This window comes from Mauremys reevesii, linkage group 16 (genome assembly GCF_016161935.1).
Source record: "Mauremys reevesii isolate NIE-2019 linkage group 16, ASM1616193v1, whole genome shotgun sequence".
Taxonomy (NCBI): domain Eukaryota; kingdom Metazoa; phylum Chordata; order Testudines; family Geoemydidae; genus Mauremys; species Mauremys reevesii.
This window is the reverse complement of record NC_052638.1, coordinates 17,782,561-17,802,132: the sequence shown is the minus strand read 5'-3', so window position 1 is coordinate 17,802,132 and position 19,572 is coordinate 17,782,561. Positions and strand designations below refer to the sequence as shown.

Sequence of the window (19,572 nt, the reverse complement as noted above, 5' to 3'; positions counted from 1 at the left end):
TCCTTGTATTGCATTTACTAACTCTCTTTACCTTTGTTCACTTAGCTGGAACTGAAACAAATTTCTTGCTTTAGCAAGACATGCTGCTTACATGTGGATTCCAAATGTGTCTCCTTCAATACGGGAAGGCATCTGATACCGTATTACACTAGATCAATGTATCGTGTACATAATCAGTTATGCAAGATGAAAAAAATCTCTATAGCAAAACATTTTCCGTCTTTGTGGATTACATTCTTTGGAATCTGGTAATTTAATATTTCACATATGCTAAAATGTAAGGGTCTGCTCCTTCAGTGATTACTCATTACTTCAGCGAGATTACTCATGTCTGTTGGGACTGCTCACAAGTGACGTTTCCAGGATGGTGCCCTGTCATATATATGCCAAATGTATCTTTGATTTTATTATAAAGTATGTATTTTAATTTGGATTGGAAACAAATGAAACAGTTTAAACTCAGTGCTGTTTGTGTCGTGTACTCTAGCCAGTTCTGCAGACACTCACATGTATGCTTAACTTTCTACACTTGAGTATTCCCTTTGAATGACATGGGAATTCATGCGCATAAAACTGAATGTGTGTGTAAATGTTTTCAGCCACTGTACCTTAGTGAATAATTGGTAAGTATTCCTTTGACCCAAAATACAGTGAGCATGGTAAGTTAAAGTTCAAGGAATTCTGCACGCCATGTGTTGGCATTTGAAAGTCTTAGGAGATGAAAAGTACCCACAGACGTGTAGGTTACATGCTATAGCACTGAAGATGGATGCTCCTGAACTATTGAGATTTTTATTTTTGGAGAGTGAAATTTAGCCTGAGTTTATTATTATAAATTTACTTATATTACAGTAGCATGTAGAGGTCACCAGTGAAATAAGGATCCCATTGTGGTAGTCCCTGTACAAACATAGATTATGTCTCTTCCCTGAAGAGTTTACAAACTAACTAGACAAATCAGATGAGGGAAATATCTTTATCTCTATTTTACAAATGAGGAATTTAGACACAAAGAAGTCAAGTGACTTGCCCAAGGTCGTACAGGAAATCTGTGGCTGAGCTTGTAATTGAGCCCAAGCCCAGCTACTTAACGATAAGACCGCCCTTCGATTCTGTTTTACTTTGGTGCTACCGCATAATAAAATATGCAAAGGGTAGGAACAGACATTCAGAGCCTGAGGATTTGGTATCTAAAAGCTTCCGTAATAAAAAGAACAAACAGATTTTTAAAGTGTGAACTATAGAGCAGTAGGAATAATTGTCTGCTTAGTTTACTCAGTGTTGTCTAAAACTAAATGCTGGTAGCATTCGAAATCAGCTAGAGACTATTAACTAAGGGAAGGTCGCCAAACATACACTTGGTTCATAGCAACCAAAATATATCTTTGCTTATTTTAAAAGAATAGATAGGTGAGGGTCAAGATGTTTTCCCCAGGGGAAGTGCTTTTGATGAATTGGCTGATAATAGTCCACAGTTCGGGGATCTTCAGAGCCCCTGGTATAATAGCAGAGGTGGCAGAAACCCAGTTTTCCCCTCGAACATCTAAGTTAGATGGGAGTCAGCTGATATAAAAAACTCCATTATTAATAACATTTCCCCTACTAATTCTTCATTTAAATAAAGGATTTTTTAGGCTCTGAATTTTTCTCCTTATGACACCCGGACCAAAAAAAAAAAAAAAAAAAAGTATAAAGAAATGTAAAGACTGCAAATACTGTGCACTTACATACCTACAACTTATTTTGAGGTGGTAAGAAGTTATTTTTATCAGTATCAGCGTTACCGACCAAAACAAGTATATAGCTGCCTTTGAAAGGGTATTCTTTTTAGTTTCAAATGGCTATTTGATATCCCCATCTGTCAGCTGATAATACTACTAGCAAGTGGGAAGCGATCGCTATGGAAGTGTCAGTTTTTACTTAAGCAATTCTTTACTAGATTAAATTATATAGCTTGTGATAGCAAATTGCATCCTGCTAATGTGATTTTTGATATGCTCGGTGATCAAACACAAATCTTGCTCCTACAGGTACCATCCTGAATCATCTTAGACAAAGCTTATGAAGACTTTTTTTTCTTTGTTAGATGGGGAGGAGGGAAAAATTATCTTTTTGATCTCCAATGGAAAAAAAAAGGCTGTTCAGGTTTTTGGCTAACACAACAAACAGTGTTTAAAATTTAACTTTGCTTAATTAATTAGTAATTCTGTTTAATGCTGTCTGATCTTTATCCAAAAGGTATTCTGGCGCTTGAGAACTGAACATCAAAGTAGGTTGGGGAAGATGGTCAGGTAAAGCAGTTAATCTGGCTGATGCTGTTGAAATATAGTGAGTTGGGGAACTAATGGGAAATAGAAACCAGAATCAGGTAAAATGCTGCAAACTGTTTAGTGGAGAGAGTGTGAGGAATTCAGGTTTGGTGCCTCAGCATGTTTGAGCAGTGAGACAGCCAGCAGCGAGCAATTGGATTGCCACATGCTTAGACATCTTTTATGCAAATAGTTTTTATTTAAATAGAGACACTGGAAAAATTTCTGCATTTAAATTAAAAAATCAGAAACTTGCTGATATTCTGTATCCAGAATTGGAAATACTCAGATCAGATGCAGCTGTATCAAACTGTTGGGGGGTATGAAAACAGGCTAGAAACTCTCAGCTAATTGTTGCACAAAACCATACATTTGGATATTATTTATCCATGGAAATACTTTGACCCCAATGACATTCAAGGGAACTCCAGTTCAGAAATTCCTGGTGATGACGTGTCAGTGGAAATAGGTACCGAGTGGCTGAAGGATTATAAGGAATTTGGATTGTCATCTTTTTATTTATTTATTTATTTCCCAACTATCAGAACTATATCATCCGCAGCCACTACCCCACTTTGGTCATATACAGATGTTTCACGCTTAATGAGCCCCTCTGAATAAGAAATGGACTCTTAGTCTCACAACATCATGCGGCTTTTTTAAACCTGCCGGTGTGTAATTGAACATTGTCATTGATGTTTGTCCAAGAGCCACTAGACAATGAAATAGCATGAAATCGCTTCTCACCATATACACAACTTGAATTTCTGAACTGTTCAGCCCACTCCAATGTGCAGTGCCACTGTTGCAGCTCTTGCTAAATCGCATTCTGCCTTTTTCCTACCACACTTGAGAGGGACAATTAATTTCCCAGAAGTAAGCATGAGAGGTGGCAGCTTAATCTTTGTTGTTTTGAAGGGTGTGTCTAATTCATCAGCTTCAGTTTTCATCCCAAGAGAGCTGAACACACATTTCTGGCACCAACCCAGCACAAGCATGTTTTCCCATGTGCTTTCTCTCGTGGCTGGGGAACAGGAATGTTGCTTGGATGTTGGCTCTGCTCTGTGGATGTTTATCCACAGGTATGGGAGAAGAATGTAAGGGAAGCAAAGATTAAGTATCTCAGAAATATATTTCAGTCAGTGCAGTGGTATAAATATACAATCTGTGCTTGGTGGAGGCGTGGGGTGATGTTTCTTCGTTTATGAATTCAAGAAGAATGTAAAAATTGAAATTTGAATGTGAAGGTAATTGCCTGATTAAAGGAGTTCTTAATCTGAACTTTCAAACTAGGCTGTTGTTATGACTGACATTATGCAATGGTCTAGGATTGTCAGTCATATTTGTCAAACTTGCTGTGCAATGCAAAAGAAATTAGAGACTTGAAAAGGCATATTAGGTTCTCTTGTCTATCCCTTTGGTCCTGACAGTCCTTGACTCTGAAGGACTGTTGGGTTGAGGGATTTAGTGTGTGGGTGCTGGGTGGTGTTGGTAGCCTGTAATACCCGGGAGGTCAAACTAGGTGATCTGGTGGTCCCTTCTGGCTTAAATTCTGACTGTATGACTGATTCTTCTCCCACTTTTCCTGTATCTGGAACTCTGGGGTGAAATCCTAAGCCTGTTGAAGTCAATGGGAGTTTTGCTATTGATTTCAGCTGGTCAACAAACACATGGACAATGGTGATCCAGTGAATAAAGTGTACTTGGACTTTCAGAAAGCCTTTGACAAGGTCCTTCACCAGAGGCTCTTAAGCAAAGTAAGCAGATAAGAGGGAAGGTCCTCTCATGGATCAGTAATTGGTTAAAAGACAGGAAACAAGGGGTAAGAATAAATGGTCAGTGTTAACAATGGAGAGAGGTAAATAGTGGGGTCCCCCAAGGATCTGTACTGGGATCTGTGCTGTTCAACATATTCATCATGATCTGGTAAATAGGGCAGTGGCAAATTTGCAGTAGACGATGCAAAACTACTCAAGATAGTTTAAGTCCAAAGCTGACTGCGAAGAGCTACAAAAGGATCTCACAAAACTGGGTGACTGGGTAACAGAATTTCATTGCCATTCTATGCTGATAAATGCAAAATAATGCACATTGTATAGTTGGGATTATGTTTTCCATACAGAATGATGGGATCTGAATTAACTGTTGCTGCTCAAGAAAGAGATCTTGTCATTGTGGATAGTTTTCTGAAAACATCTGTTCAATGTGCAGCAGTGGTCAAAAAAGCTCACAGAATACTAGGAAACAGGAAAAGGATAGATAAGACAGAACGTATCATAATGCCATTGTATTAATCTATGGTACACCCAAACCTTGAACACTGGATTGGAGTTCTGGTTCCACCATCTCAAAAAAAATTGAAAAGAAAAATAATTGGAAGAAGTAGAGAGAAGGGCAACAAAAATACTTAGGGGTGTGAAACAGCTTCTATATGAGGAGAGATTAAAAAGTCTGGAACTGTTCAGCTTGGAAAAGAGATGACTACAGCGGAATATGATAGAAGTCTACAAAATCATGAATAGTGTGGAGAAAATGAATGAGGAAATGTTATTTATCCCATCATATAACACAAGAACCGGTCTTCACCTAATGAAATTAATAGGCAGCAGGTTTAAAACAAACAAAAGGAAGTACTTCTTTGCACAACATACAGTCAAACTATAGAACTCATTGCCATGGGAAATTGTGAAGGACAAGAGTTTAACTGGGATTAAAAAAAGAACTAGATAAATCCATAAAGGGTAGGTCCATCAATGGCTATTAGCCAAGATGGTCAGGGATGCAACCCCATGCTCTGGGTGTCCCTAAGACTCTGGCTGCTGGAAGCTGGTACTGGATGACAGGGGATGGATCACTCAAAAATGGCCTTGATCTGTTCATTCCTTCAGAAGCATTTGGCCCCAGACACCGTCGGAAGATAGGATACTGGGCTAGATGACCCAGCATGTCCTTTATTATGGTCCAGAACTTCAACTCTGGTGCTTAGCGCTACCATTTTAACATTACTCCTTAGCAGTGCTGCTTCATCTCCATCCTTTGCTTAAGCCCTCATGCCTCCATCTCCTCTTTTCCTTACAACTTGCTACTGCAGTATTTCCCAAACAGTGGATTACAGGAAGGGTCTGGTGGGTCACCACCACATCAAGCCTGCCCCCACAGTGCCTATCACTGCCTTCTCACATCTATTCTCCCCATTCTCTGGAAGCACTCCCCCTGGCTATGGGGAGAGATGGGTTAGCTAGAGCTACAGGAGAGGGCAGAACTGGACTGGGAGGAGTCAAGCAGAGGACTTGGGGGCAGACCAAGGAGAAGAGAGAGGAGCAGGATCTGAAGGACTGAGAAGGGGAGAGGTGGGTGAAGCTGGGGGTGCCATTTGGGTAGGCTCCCATAGGATCCTGGGGAGCTCACCTGAGCACAGAGGCTAGGCTGCAGCTTGTGCTATGAGCAGGCCCCAGTGTTACTTCACAGAGCCCGGCCCACAAAGGTGGCACTGTCAGTCTCTGAACCCTACAGACCACGTGAGGGGGAAGCAGGGTGTCAGAGTCCAGGATGTGGACTGTCATGTCTAGTGGTTGGAGCAAGTGTTAAGAATAGGAGCCCAGGGTCAGAGCCGAAGTCAGGAATCAGAGCCAAAGGTCAGAGGTGAAGTCAGAGGCCAGATACTGAGCCAAGTGTCAGAGTCACCTTGAAGTGAAGCAAGGCAGGCACAAGGCTGGGTCCGGGGCAGGATCTATTGCAACCATGGACAAAGGCTTTGAACAGCTGCTAAACTGCTGCTGCTGGATTTAAGAGCTGGTCTGCTGACTCTTCAAGCCACCTAGAGGCCAGCTGTGCTTGTTAGACTGTCAAGACTCTGCTACTCACTCAGGCCTCCTAATGGCCTCAGGGCCAGGTTTCTCAGGGTACTTCTGAGGGAATTCTCGCAATAGGACCGGGGCATGGATGTTACCTACCAATTCCCAAGACCACTCATCTGGACCATAGCCTTCCTAGTCCACCAGGTACTGGAGCCTTCCCTAACTCACTGACAGTTGAGGATTCAATGGACCAAGTGCTCCTCCTGTCCGTGAACTGTTATGGGTGGCAGGTTTCAGCAGTTTGGGGGTGGTTTCTCAGTGAAGGGCTTTAAAAGTGAACAACTATATCCTGAAGGCCACTGGGTTTGCCCATTCTGTAATCTTGGAGGAACCCAGATATTGGTAGTCTAGTTTGGCAGATGGGTGGCTTGGTTCAGGGTTCTGGGCAGAGAGCCACATGTTGTTTTCCTGTGGCCTGGATTGGGGGCCTGATTGTCTTGGTCCATATGGTGTTTATAGGCCTCTTTGGCAGATTGCAAGTGTTTCTTGAGCTCCCAGTGTTGGTAAGAGGGTCGCCAATGGCTGATACTGGAGAATTTATGGGTAAGTCTGGGTAGAAGCAGGGGTGAATACCATAGTTTGCAAAGACTGGGTTATGTTGGGTCAAGGCATGGATTGCATTGTTATATGCAAATTAGGCAGAGCATAGCAGGTGAGTCTGTAGGACGAAGGACTCAATTCCAAAGAGTCTGAGAAATTCCCACCAGAATCGGGAGATGAACTGGGGTCCCTGGTCTGATACAATGTCTGTTGGTAATCTGTGGTAGCAACAGATATTTTCAAGGAGCTGTTTCCTGTGCAGTAGGAACAGTATGGCGTGGGATGAAGTCTGCCATCTTTGTTAGGAGGTCGACGACAAAAGTCAGGATTACTGAGTGTCATCTGACTCGGGCTTAGGTTAAGGGTCTGTTTAATTGCGGTGTAGATATTTTGGCTCCAGGTGGGTTTTTAATGGCAGTGTAGACATATCCAGAGTGCTAAAACTAAATACAAGATGGAGCACATTGTTTAGCATAAGTAGTTAACACATATTGTAAAAGACCATTCAAGATGAAGTGTCCTATGTCTGAAGAGGTGTTAACTCATCTTGAATGGTTTCTTACGGTATGTATGCAGTGTTGTTCTAGCCATGTGTCCCAAGATATTAGAGAAACAAGGTGGGTAAGGTAATATCTTTTATTGGACTGACTTCTGTTGATGAGAGAGACAAGCTTTCAAGCTACACACAGCTTTTCTTCAGGTCTGGGCAAGGTACTAAGAGAGTGACAACTAAATACAAGATTGAACAGATAGTTTAGCACAGCATGGTTTCAACCTTTTTTAATTTGCAGACCCCTAAAAAATTTCAAATGGAGGTGTGGACCTCTGAAAATTTGACACATAGTAAGGGTTCAGATATGAGAAATCTAAAGTGACAAGCCACTTGAGCTGAGGTGAAAGTTTTAGCGCCCACTTCTCAAGCTGAATGCAGCTCTAATTAGCTTTCTGTTCCAAGCTGTAAGACATAGGTGTGTGAGTGAGGCCTTGGCCATTACAATAAAACCAGCCTGTTTGAAGTGAAATGTCCTATGCTTTCTGTTACATGAAGCACAGGTGCCAACTTTACAATATGCCGGGGGGTGCTTGCCCCCCGGCTCTGTCCAAAACCCTGCCCCCACTCTCCCCCTGCCCCAAGGCCCACCCCACCCCACCTCTTCCGGCTCCTGCTCCACCCCACCCTGCCTATTCCCACCCCGTTCCACTCCCTTCCCTGAGTGCACCACATCCTTGTTCCTCCTCCCTCCCCCCCCCCCCGAGCCTCCTGCATGCCTCGCAAAACAGCAGATCGTGGCGGGCAGGAGATGCGGGGAGCGGTGGGAGGTTCTGATAGAGGGACTGCCGGTGGGTGCTCAGCAGCCACCATTTTTTCCCTGTGGGTGCTCCAGCCCCAGAGCAACCACGGGGTCGGCGCCTATGACGTGAAGAACAAATTAATCATTTTTATCTAGTTCTGTAATTTATAAGGTGATTTTTAAAGAAAAATTGGTATTGTCTATTTCTATTGTTGAAAATGAGTAAAACTTTGAACACCGAACCTAGTACTGCAGAAATGAGTCTCATACCTTTAAAACGGTAATCTCTCTCTTTCTCTCTCTCTCTTTCTCTCTGTGTCTCTCACAATTATGAGCAATTGGATGGTAATAATTAACAATCCTTGGAGGAAAACATCTGCAAGTACACTTAAGTCAGCTAATTTGTCTTTCATGAAAGAATGGAATTTCACAATTTTTCCAAGTTAATATATTTTTCCTTTATTCTGTTTCCAATCTCAAATATTGTCCAGAAACTTTTTATGGTGTCTTAAGGTCATAGAAGTGAATACATGCCTATTAATAATGAACAAGAAAAGAGAATATTCTAAAGAAATATAACAATATTTCAACTCGCACAGTATTCTGACAGAGAACATAATTTTTTAGAGGATATGGTCCCCGTGAGAAGTAATAAAAAATATTTTGTTCCAGTTGTGGATTCCCACAAGAAAAAGGGCATGTTTCCATATACTGTACATGTGTACATAGTGTGTCCTCTGTGATGGCTTGTTATGTGAGTGGGGAGGTAAGTGAATATTTATGCACAAATGATACTCTGTAAATGGACAAATTTCTGATGGCACAGACATTGGAAACATGAAGCTATTAATTCTCCCCCCTCCTTTGAGATAGCAATCTGGTCTGGTCTAGTTTAATATCATTGGCAGGACTGAGTGGAAGTTCACATTGTGAATATATCTGAACCTTGGCATGCAGCTCAGTAGTGGATCTCTCTTTTCAGCGCTGCCAGTTTGAACGGTCCCAGGCAGACATTCCCATTTTATTTATAAATAAGTTCAGCATGTGTGTATCTCCTTCACAAAACTGAGCAGCAGACACCAAAGCACGCCAATAGTCCAGAGTAAGAAAGAAAGAAGAAGCAAATTAGTGAATATAGGGCTCTAATTTCAGACAACACAACAGGAATGATTATTCAAATACGTTACCATAAAGTTCATATGTGCGTGTGTATGCACGTATATGCACACACACGCACTCATACACACTACTTGGATACATGCATATATTTCCCCTCGCCATGCTTTCGACACGTGCTGTGTCATTTGCACCCCATTTTTCTTTGTCAAATGAAATATGACATCAGGAGGAGATTATCTTATTTCCCTATTGTGTCAGAGCTCAGAAATGAATAACTGATTCAAAGGAAAATTCTCTTGAGCCACAAGACCAGTGATCATTCTGAGACAATGGTCAGCAAAGATCAAAGGAAAGATTTTCCAACGTGTGAATTTCACACACCCCTCCCACAATACAGTGAACTCTTGTTTTTGAGGAGTCTAATTTATCAGAGTACATTTTTCCCTGTTACATAAGTCATATGTTAAAGTGAAATCTTCCTATCTGAACATACGCACTGTGCATTTGGAAAGGTTATTAAACATACCACTGGAAGAATAGTTCTTGAAACCAGAAATTCATTCTGTCCTATTTGGCTCTGTTCTCCTCTCAGCTCCACACAGTGAATTGGAGTTCTGATACTCTTTGCACATGTGCAGCAGACCTTCCATTCACATCTTTGGAAGAGCATAGTGTTGGAATGAGAGTAGGGCACTTTGTTCCTCTGGCAGAAAAACCCATCGGAGGGAAGTGTTTTTGAGAGTTCACGTTGGTCCATTGAGAGGAATGTTGGGGAGATGCTGTCTCTTCACTTTTGAGGAAAAGGCCAGTGGAAAAGTCTTTTTCCAAATACACCCCATTAAAAAATATCTGAAATGGCAAAGTCTATTTTTCAGTGGACTGGCTGTGGTTCTAAAGAAGCCAAGTCACAGGATATAACATAGGGGCAGTTCGGTTTAAATATGTCAGTGTACAGTCATTAGGGGCCAGATTACGAGCCTGTTGTTCATATTGGTGGACAGTTACTCACACAGGTAGTCTCATTGACTTAACCAGAGCTACTCTTGTGAGTAACTACTCATCAGTGTAAGTGAGGTGCTTGCAATCTGTCAGCATAAAAGGTTAATCATTACTAAGAGTCACTGATAACAAGTGTGCATGTTACCTCTCCACTTCTGGTTGTTCTTAGCGTGGTGCTACAGGGCCGGAGTTAGAGTTGTTCTGGTGATCTGAATTGTGTATTTCCATAGTTTATCATTTTTCTGACATGGCACCTTAGCTTTCCATGTTTCCATTTCCATGTTTTCCAGTACTGTGTTTTTGGAGGAAGCTACATGGAAGAATGAGTCTTCGGTTCTTGTACATTACTTAGTAGAATACTGTACAACTCTTTATGATTATTAGTTGTTACATTTCAGTAGTGCCCAAAGATTCCAACTAAGATTGGACTTAACTTGCTTAATTATCATGACCACATATCTGTCTGTCTCAGATTTTATAGAGCGCCAATCATCAGCATAATCTAGGTGTCATGTGTGAGTATGTGTATAATAAATTTAGTGAGTGTATGTCTGTGTAGGCTGGCATTAATACAACATTAAAGCAAAAAAGTGAAATACTTGTCAGGAAATTCTAAAAGTTAAGGTTTCTACCTCATTGTTAACTTGTCTTCACTGTAAATCAGGTATATTTTATAGTATGCCATAAGTTTAAAAAAACAAAACACAGTATTCAAAACCAAACATAGCATTCAAATTTAACAAAGAAACAAGGATGAGAAGTTGCCACATGTGTGCAATGCGGGTGAGTTCATGTTGTGGTAGAAACATTAGCTTTGGGAGTATCTGAACTTTTAACTTTATGTTAAGGGTCATTCTATTTTTTCAATTAATTTTCCTGTTGGTTTTTTTTTTAAAGAAAATGCCAAGAACAAAGTGAAAAACACAGTTATTATGCTTTAAACAATAGCTTGGTTCTCCTGAAGTAGTTAATGCGATGAATCTCAGTAGTACTAAATACCTTTAGAGCCACCATAGTGCTACTGAGCTGTTTTAGCCAGTCCACCTTTAAATGACTGGTTCTAAATTGAGGGAGGTCATTCCTACTCTGTCAAACTTGTCTTGTGTTGAGAGAATACATAAGTGAGATGTTAGAACTTTAGGCATCCCTAAGTAAGGGATCTTAAATGGTCCACGGGTAAAGATATTGGTTAAAGAGATTCCAGTGTGCAAGTGGAGGGATGCTAACTGTAAGAGGCGTAGTCTCACCTAGGCCTCAAACCGCCTTTTGTTGCACAAGTGCCAACAAGAACATAGATATCTAATATTTGCACTTGCAATGAATTGTGGGCACAAAATTTCCAGCAAGATTATTTGCATGTCCAAAATTGCACCTGTGGCTAGTGCTAAATATTGGACTGTAAATTTCATAACTTTAAAAATATTGAACTGATTGTTTTCATCTGGAGCTTCACCCTGTGTGGTGCCAATTGCCCCTCAGTAGGTGCCTCAGACTTGAATGAGAAGCTTTTGTATTGTGTTTTCTTCCTTGGTGAGGACTCAGAAATGTGCCAGCATTAAAGCTTTTTACAAGTGCAAATAGTTCAGTCTGAACAATTGAGAAAAGGGTAATTTTTTTTTATGCATCAGAGGGGTAGCCGTGTTAGTCTGGATCTGTAAAAAGCACCAAAGAGTCCTGTGGCACCTTATAGACTAACAGATGTATTGGAGCATATGCTTTCATGGGTGAATACCCACTTCACTTTGTCACGAAGTGCGTATTCACCCATGAAAGCTTATGCTCCAATACATCTGTTAGTCTGTAAGATGCCACAGGACTCTTTGTTGCTTTATTAATGCATAATTCAAAAAGCTGCTGAAACTTCTTGGAAAAAAATAATCTTGTGGCTTCAACCAAGCTTGGAAAATGTTTTCCCAAGAAGAATTTAAGAAAGTACTTTTGAGCGATTGAGGAGGGAGGTTGGAATAGAATGGAAAGCTCATTTCAACTTCAATTATATCGTTTGCTGTGGTGAATTCTATGTTTTTGCAAGTTGCACCTCCACTGTTTTAAAAAATGGTAGGCAAAAGTATGCAACTAGTTCATATTAATATTTCTAGCAGATTTGTATTCTCATAGTGCTCTGCTTGAACATGATACAGAGTTTGTTGAAGAGGATCTGCAACAAGAGTGTCCATTGAAATGCTCATAGGTGTATATAGATACAAGAGTAAATCAAGTATAATAGCATCTCTTCCATTCAAGTTTGCTGAAATCAGGTTTCACCCTAAATGTTATGAGACTTTTGAAACCAAGGAATCCGGTTTGTTGTGATATAAGACTACTTTGACATTCTGTCATGAACTTTTCCCCTTAAATATACTTTTTTGCAGTGGCTTTGCCTCCAGAGAAGACAGATGGTGTTTGCAGTGGAGATGAAAAGAAAGCTGGGAAAGAAAGTGACACACATACAAGTTCCAGGAAACAACTAAAATTTGAAGTAAGTCCCTCGTTTTCGAATATTGAAATATACTGATACAAATAAGTTAGATAAATAGCCTAAGGGGCAAATACGGCCATCAGTTGTCTATGCAATTCCCATTGATTGCATTGTACATCTGGTTGATGTACATCAGAGAGCAGGATTTGGCCTTGAGTCTCTATTTTCCTATTTGCCTGGCTATTGTTCCCTAAGGGGTGGTTAGCAAGTTTTGTTCTAAAGTCAAATAAAGCCTAATGCTGATGAGTTCTCCGCCGGAGCTGGAGTGTATGGTAAGGAGAATTTGACGTTGCGCTGTACTTGTGAGCTTTTCAAATATAACTTCATGTGCCATCCACTATGTTATCAAATCCTTATATTGGCTTTCGTAGATGATCATATTCAGTTAAATCTGCCTAGTGTAAAATATGTTTGTGAAAGGTGCCTTAGCCATCAGTTTTTCATGTCTGGGCCTTCAGAGGGAAATAACCTGGACCTACATTGGCAATTCATCTGATTAGATGGAGGGGGAATAAAGATCCTGAGGGGAATTCGTCTGATGGCCTATTTCCTTGTAGACTTATAAACATCATAAAACTGCCAGACATTGTGCATAGTTGGCAGGTTTTGCTTATAAAGAGAGAGATTTAATAAATATGAGCACTGAAACATGCTGTCATCCAGCTAGAGAGTTGTCTGTCTTTCTTGGCGAACAGGGAGGCACACTGGTACCGATGCATTTCATCTCTCTGTACTCCAGGAGACGTGGCAAACTTCTGCTTTTCAGAGCTGTCAGTCTATCATGTTAATGAGCTTTGCATTCATCAATTATTATGTGAAAGACCATCTAGCCATCTTGTAATGTTACTGGAACATTCATTTGCTGCTCTGGAGAAGGTTTGGTAGCCCTATGCAAATTACTTTTTACTGTTTTAAGGTCAGCTTTTCCATGAGAAATGCAAGTATTCCTGTGATCTTAGTCATGTTGACAGATAGCTAGCTAGCTTGCTTGCTTGCTTTCTTTCTTTCCTCTCCTCTCCTCTCCTCTCTGCAGATTTTATACTCTACCTGGAGTAATGGACATTTCACACATGTGAAAGACATGACAAATTACAGTTAACAGTGCCCTGATGCTTGAATGTTGGTGGACACCTGGTGCCAGTTTAGCTGGAACTCTACCATACCAGCAAAGACTATGTTTGTTCCCAAGTAGTTCTTGGCATGCCACAAAGGTTAGCACTTGGTACTAGGCTCCATGACTAATGCAGGGAAGATTGCCATGCTATTAACTAAGCAGGGCATATCCTCACATAAAGATTGTAGACAGTATGGGACAGGGAACTATTAATATGTGGCAAGAAACCAAGTATTGATAGTTCTCCCTTGTTCTCCGAATCAAAGCTTTCTAACCTTGTAAGCTACGGGCTAGGAGAATGGTAAATCTTTCATTTTATGACCAGATATAAAAGAATCAGAAATGCAAGTGTTGAGATGAGAGGTCTAAATCTGAGGTGAATGTGATTTGGCTTTTAAAGGGGCTGGGAATGTTTGTGTAATATGAAACTGTGTTTCCACAGTAGAGTGTGGGGCACTTGGCAGCTTTCAGACGGGCTTGTTACAACAGAGAGAAGACTGCCTTTGAACTCAGCAGGGGATGGGGGTACTGTTAACTGCTGTAGGGAATTGGTTTCAAGTCAGCAGATCAACCAGGTATTTTGAGCTCTATCATGCTGAAGCTATTTGGGGCTGTTTATTTTACTTACATACAGTGGCTTTTATTTTAATTGTGTTGTAACTTTTCTGCTTGCCTTTTGTGACTCTGGTTGACTCGGATTCCACAGGTCTCAAGAGAAAGCAAGCGGCTTGCAACCAGGTGACTGGAGTAGGTCAAAGTGCATCTTTTTTCCTTGGTGTGGTGTTGCTGGTTTTCTTTATATACATTGATTGTTGTAGGCTTTCTTCAAGTCACTCTCTCACTAGCAGGAGCACAACTAAAGTAAGGATCAGGCAACAGCACATAGTCTGTGGTAAGGGATTCTTACCTCTCCGTTCCGCATCAAGTTCAATTTCTGTAACTTTGGTAGCATGAAGAGGTACCAAGGGTTGCCAAAGTTAATAATGTACATTAAGTATCTGTGTCAAGAGCAAGTTCTACCAATGGGGATTAATACCATGCGTCCATTTTGTATAAATGGCCACTTCTGATTCAGTGGCACGATGCCTCATACTGTGGGTCTGTTTCTGCCATCTCTTTATTTTCTCCCTGAGTTACGTCGAGTTTTTCTTTCTGACTTTTTTTTAGTGGGAAATCTTATATTCTGTTCTAAGAACTTCAGCAGGCAGCTTTCTCATACTTCTGTGTTTTGTACAAGTAAAAGTAGAAAGTGTCTGTCTCGTTCCAAGAAGTTAAGCCCAAGGGTTTTAGGAAAGGAACCTTCATGTCATGAGACTCCAGTGCAGTGGACAGAAGCTTACAAGGAACAAATCCTAAATGCCGCTCCCCAGGAGAAAGGAAGGAATAAAGAGAACTGCTTCTTTTTTACAGAGAAACTGAGCCTCTTAGGCAAGCATGCCTTTTGCTTTAGGTAATCAGTTGCTCTTTGCATGTTTCTTAGGAATTGCAATGTGATGTGTCTGTAGAGGAAGATAACAGGCAAGAATGGACCTTCACACTGTATGACTTTGATAACAACGGAAGAGTCACACGTGAGGTAAGCAAAGTAAAGCTGCCCCTTTGTGTACAGCATTTGCTAACAAGAGAAGTGTTTTATAACAGGAACATTTTTTTCTCCTATGAAGTAAACATGTCCTGCCAACTTCAACAGCAGTTTCCATGGACCCTTCCCTCTCAGAAACAACCCCACCAAAAGTTTTGGAATTACTGTACCACTTTTTAAGATGGTTGCTGTTTAGTGTCTGGGACTAGCCTTTAAAAGAAATAGTACTGGCATTTGGGGCGGGGGGAGGGGGTGTGTGGAATCTGAAACAACTGAATCTCCAAACATATTGTCAGAACAAATCCCTGCAAATGTACACTGTTCAGTCTCCTGCCCTGCTTTTCATAGTTCAGCTAACCAAATAGCAAGTTTGCTTTTGGAATTTTGTTCCCAATAGTACTGACTGTACCATTCTGTCCCTTTCGTGAGCATTGGGCAGAGATCTGTGCTGCCATCTCTTTCAAATTATAGACTTTCCCTCATAAACTTTGACACTTACTGTAGCACAGCAGTCAGTGGCTATCGGTAGGAGATGTATCCATACTAAGATTTTCAGGATGCATTTGTGTTCCTAATAAATAAGGGAACCCATCACAGTATAAGAATATGGACAGAATGCAGCCATTTTTTTCAAAATATACTAACCAGAATGAATCCCACTTCATGGAAAGTGTTTTCTTCTTTGAGTGCTTGCTCATGTCAGGTGTGAGCACTGTGTGCACTATTGCTGGAGATTTTTCCCTTAGCGGTATCAGTTGGGCCGGCTCTAGCGCCCTCTGGAGCTGCATGCTTATGTGCCAGTATAAGGGGCACTGCCGGCCCCATACCTTCTCAGTTCCTTCTTACCGCCCACTTTCTTCCATTCCCACCAATCCCAATGGGGCACCTATCAGCTCTGGCGTCCGGAAGCAGGAGGGAACAGGGTGCGTCAGGCTCCTTTCTGGCACCAGGTAGGGGCAAGCCCTACCTGATCCCAGTGTCCCTATGTCTGGCACGCCACTTGTCCCCAGCACCCTGCCACCGTATGGAGGAAGAAGTGGGTACTACTCCACCTTGGGTGCCGAGAGAAGAATCCTCTTCAGAGAATGTATTGGCATATCATCTCAGCAGAACCTTCTCCTCTCACCACGAGTGGTCCCGTCACCTGGAGGTCACCAGATTCATCTTCCAAAAGTGGAGGCCTCCCCAGGTGGACTTGTTTGCCACCAGGCAGAACAGAAAATGTCATCAGTTTTCTTAGCTGCGCGGGCACATCCCAAGCTCCCTCTCTTGTTGCCTTCCTGATCTCATGGGCAGACCACCTACTGCCTTTCCCCCAACTCCCATGGTTCACAAGGTTCTTCTAAAAAATCAAACAGGACAAGGTAAGAGTTATCCTGATAGCACCAGCATGGCCACGCCAGCATTGGTTCGGCACACTCCTGGATCTCTCGGTGGCAGCTCCACTCTCGCTCCCACTCAATCCGGACCTGATTTCACAAGACTGCGGCTGGTTACTTCACCCGAACCTCGCTCCCTGCACCTAACTACATGGATGTTGCATGGCTGAACAGGCCTTTTCAGAACAGGTTCAGCAGGTCTTGCTAGGTAGTAGAAAGCCTTCCACCAGGGCTACGTACTTGGCCAAGTGGAAACGTTTCACTTGTTGGGCTTCCGAATATGATCTCTCTCCATCTTGATCATCCCTTAGGTCTATCTTGGACTATTTGCTGCACCTAAAACAATGGGGCCTGGCCCTCTCATCTATTAAGGTGTATTTGGCAGCAATCTCAGCCTTCCAGCCCCCAGTGAATGGCAGGTCAGTGTTCTCCCACGAAATAACTGTCCAGTTTCTCAAAGGGTTGGAAAGACTCTGTCCTCAGTTTCACGAATGGACCTCCTCCCCCATGGGACTTAAACCTGATCCTGTCGAAGCTCATGTGCCTCTTCCCTCCCCGCCATGAGCCATTAGCATTGTGCTCCCTGCTATTTCTCCCCTGGAAGGTTGCCTTCTTGGTGGTGATCACCTCGGCAAGAAGGGTCTCTGAGAACCTTACATGCATCAGAACCTTACATGGTGATCTTCAAGGACAAGGCCCAACTGCGCCCCCATCCAGCCTTCCTGCCAAAAGTGGTGTCACAATTCCATAACAACCAGGCAGACCTACCTGTCTTCTTCCCAAAATCTCACAAGAACTCTGAGGAATGATGGCTTCATTCACTGGATGTTTTAATTTGAGAGAACTAAACCCTTCCACAAATCCACGCAACTCCTTGTAGCAATAGCAGAAAGGATGAGAGGGCTACCTGTGTCAACCCAAAGGATCCCATCCTGGATAACCACCTGTATTCCAGCTTGCTACGATCAGGTGAATGTCCTGCCTCCAGCCATCGTAACTGCTCATTCCACAAGAGCCCAAGCTTCGTCAGCAGCATTTCTTGTGGAGGTCCCAATCCAGAGCACCTGCAGAGCCGTGACCTGGTCTTCGGTGCATACCTTCATGTTCTACTATGCCATTACCCAACAGGCCCGAGACAACGTCAGTTTTGGAAGAGCAGGGTTGCCATCAGCACATCCATAAACTTCGAGCCCACCTCCTACAGTACTGCTTGTGAGTCATCTAGCATGGAATGGACATCAGCAAGCACTCGAAGAAAAAACAATTACTAACCTTCCATAACTGTTGTTCTTCAAGATGTGTTGCTCGTGTCTGTTCTGTGACCCACCCTTCTACTGCTCTGTCGGAGTTACAAACAAAAAGGAACTGAGAGGGTGCAGGGCTGGCGGTGCCCCTCATACTGACACATAAGTGCATGGCTCCAGAGCGCACTTGAGCCGGCCCAACGGATACCACTAAGGGAAAAATGTTCCACAATGATGCATGACACGCTTACACACCTAGCATGGAATGGACATGAGCCACACATCTCAAAGAATAGTAGCTACGGAAGAATAGTAACTTAGATTTTTACTTAGATTTAATGCAATGTACCATCACTGGTTATTTGCAAAGTCTTGTTCATTGGCTTCTGTGTCTTTAAACGATCAGATGCAGGCTTCATTCTCCTTTTGCTTTTAAGTCAATACCTTTAAAAATTAGCAAGACTTGAGTGAACAGGACTAGGAAAAATATTGAAAACTTAGAGGTAATAGACGAGAAATGGTGCTAGGAGTTGTCCACAAGACTGAAGTGGAATTTCTTTTTGTGTTCACAGTCAAACTGTCTGCCAAATGAGGTTATTGTGCAGGTTTTTGAGAAGAATATCTAAAAGGAGAACCATTATTAAGATTTATTATTGTATATTATGGCAGCACATAGTGTACTCAAATGAAATCTGGACTCCAGTGTGCTAGGCACTGTGAAAACACATAGTAACACAGTCCCTGCCCCAAAGAACTTAATATCTAAATAGATATGGGGCAGGGGGGAGTATTATTCCTATTTTACAGATGGGGAGCAGAGGTACAGAAAAATTAAGTGACTTGCCCAAAAACATGCAAGAAATCTGAGGTAGAGCTGGGAATTGAACCCAGATCACCTGAGTCCCAGGCCTGTGCCTTAACCACAAATGGAAGAATACTCAGGGATGTCCCTTATGCCCATGGCTGGAATTCCCACTAATGTCATCAGGAGTTTCATGTGCTGAACATGCATACAATAATTATCTGTGATTTTTGTGGTACACCAGAGAGCTTAATTTGACTGTACTTAGAGAATGTTTTGCAGCCAAATTCTAACTCAAGAACAGACAGCATATTAACTGAAACCAAATCTGTGCAGGGATTGAGGTCTGGAGTTTGCTATATTCAGTCCTGAATCTGTGCCAAATATTTGTCTTTTAGCCCAAGGGACCAAGTAGGATGATAATTGTGCAGTTCTTCTCATATGACGATGGCTAGAAACCAAGACTGTATACCAATGGAAAGCTTTCCAACTGTTTACAACACTTGTTTTTGACCCAATAGGTTGCAAGATTCTGAATCTTAAAATTGTCATTTGGATTATCCATCTTACTTGTTGTATAATTTTAATGGTCACTCTTACATAAATAACTTGAGATAGAGACCCCAGAAAGCTAGGAATTCCAGTTTTCAAATGGCCTACAACTTCTTATTCTAGTGGGTCTTGAGATATGGCTGTCACAATAATGGGCTTGATTCCTCGGTCTGGTGAGTATCCTGCCCCTGATCCAGCAACGCATTTAGCACATGCTTAACTTTGAGCATGTGAATAGACCCATTAAAGACAAAGGACGCATGCTTAAAGTTTAAGCATATGCTTAGTGCTTTGCCGGATCGAT

General features: G+C 41.9%; 1 protein-coding gene across 7 annotated transcripts in view; it reads left to right on the top strand.

Moving 5' to 3' along the window:
• Nucleotides 1-19,572, top strand: part of NKD1 (NKD inhibitor of WNT signaling pathway 1) — a 371,729-nt gene that overhangs the window by 330,843 nt on the left and 21,314 nt on the right. For 6 of the 7 annotated variants that reach the window (XM_039503842.1, XM_039503843.1, XM_039503844.1 and 3 more), the window contains 2 exons: nt 12,489-12,595; nt 15,190-15,285. In XM_039503842.1, the coding sequence (XP_039359776.1) occupies nt 12,489-12,595; nt 15,190-15,285 (203 nt within the window). The remainder of the gene's footprint in view (nt 1-12,488; nt 12,596-15,189; nt 15,286-19,572) is intronic. The other variant, XM_039503847.1, reaches the window with a different exon arrangement.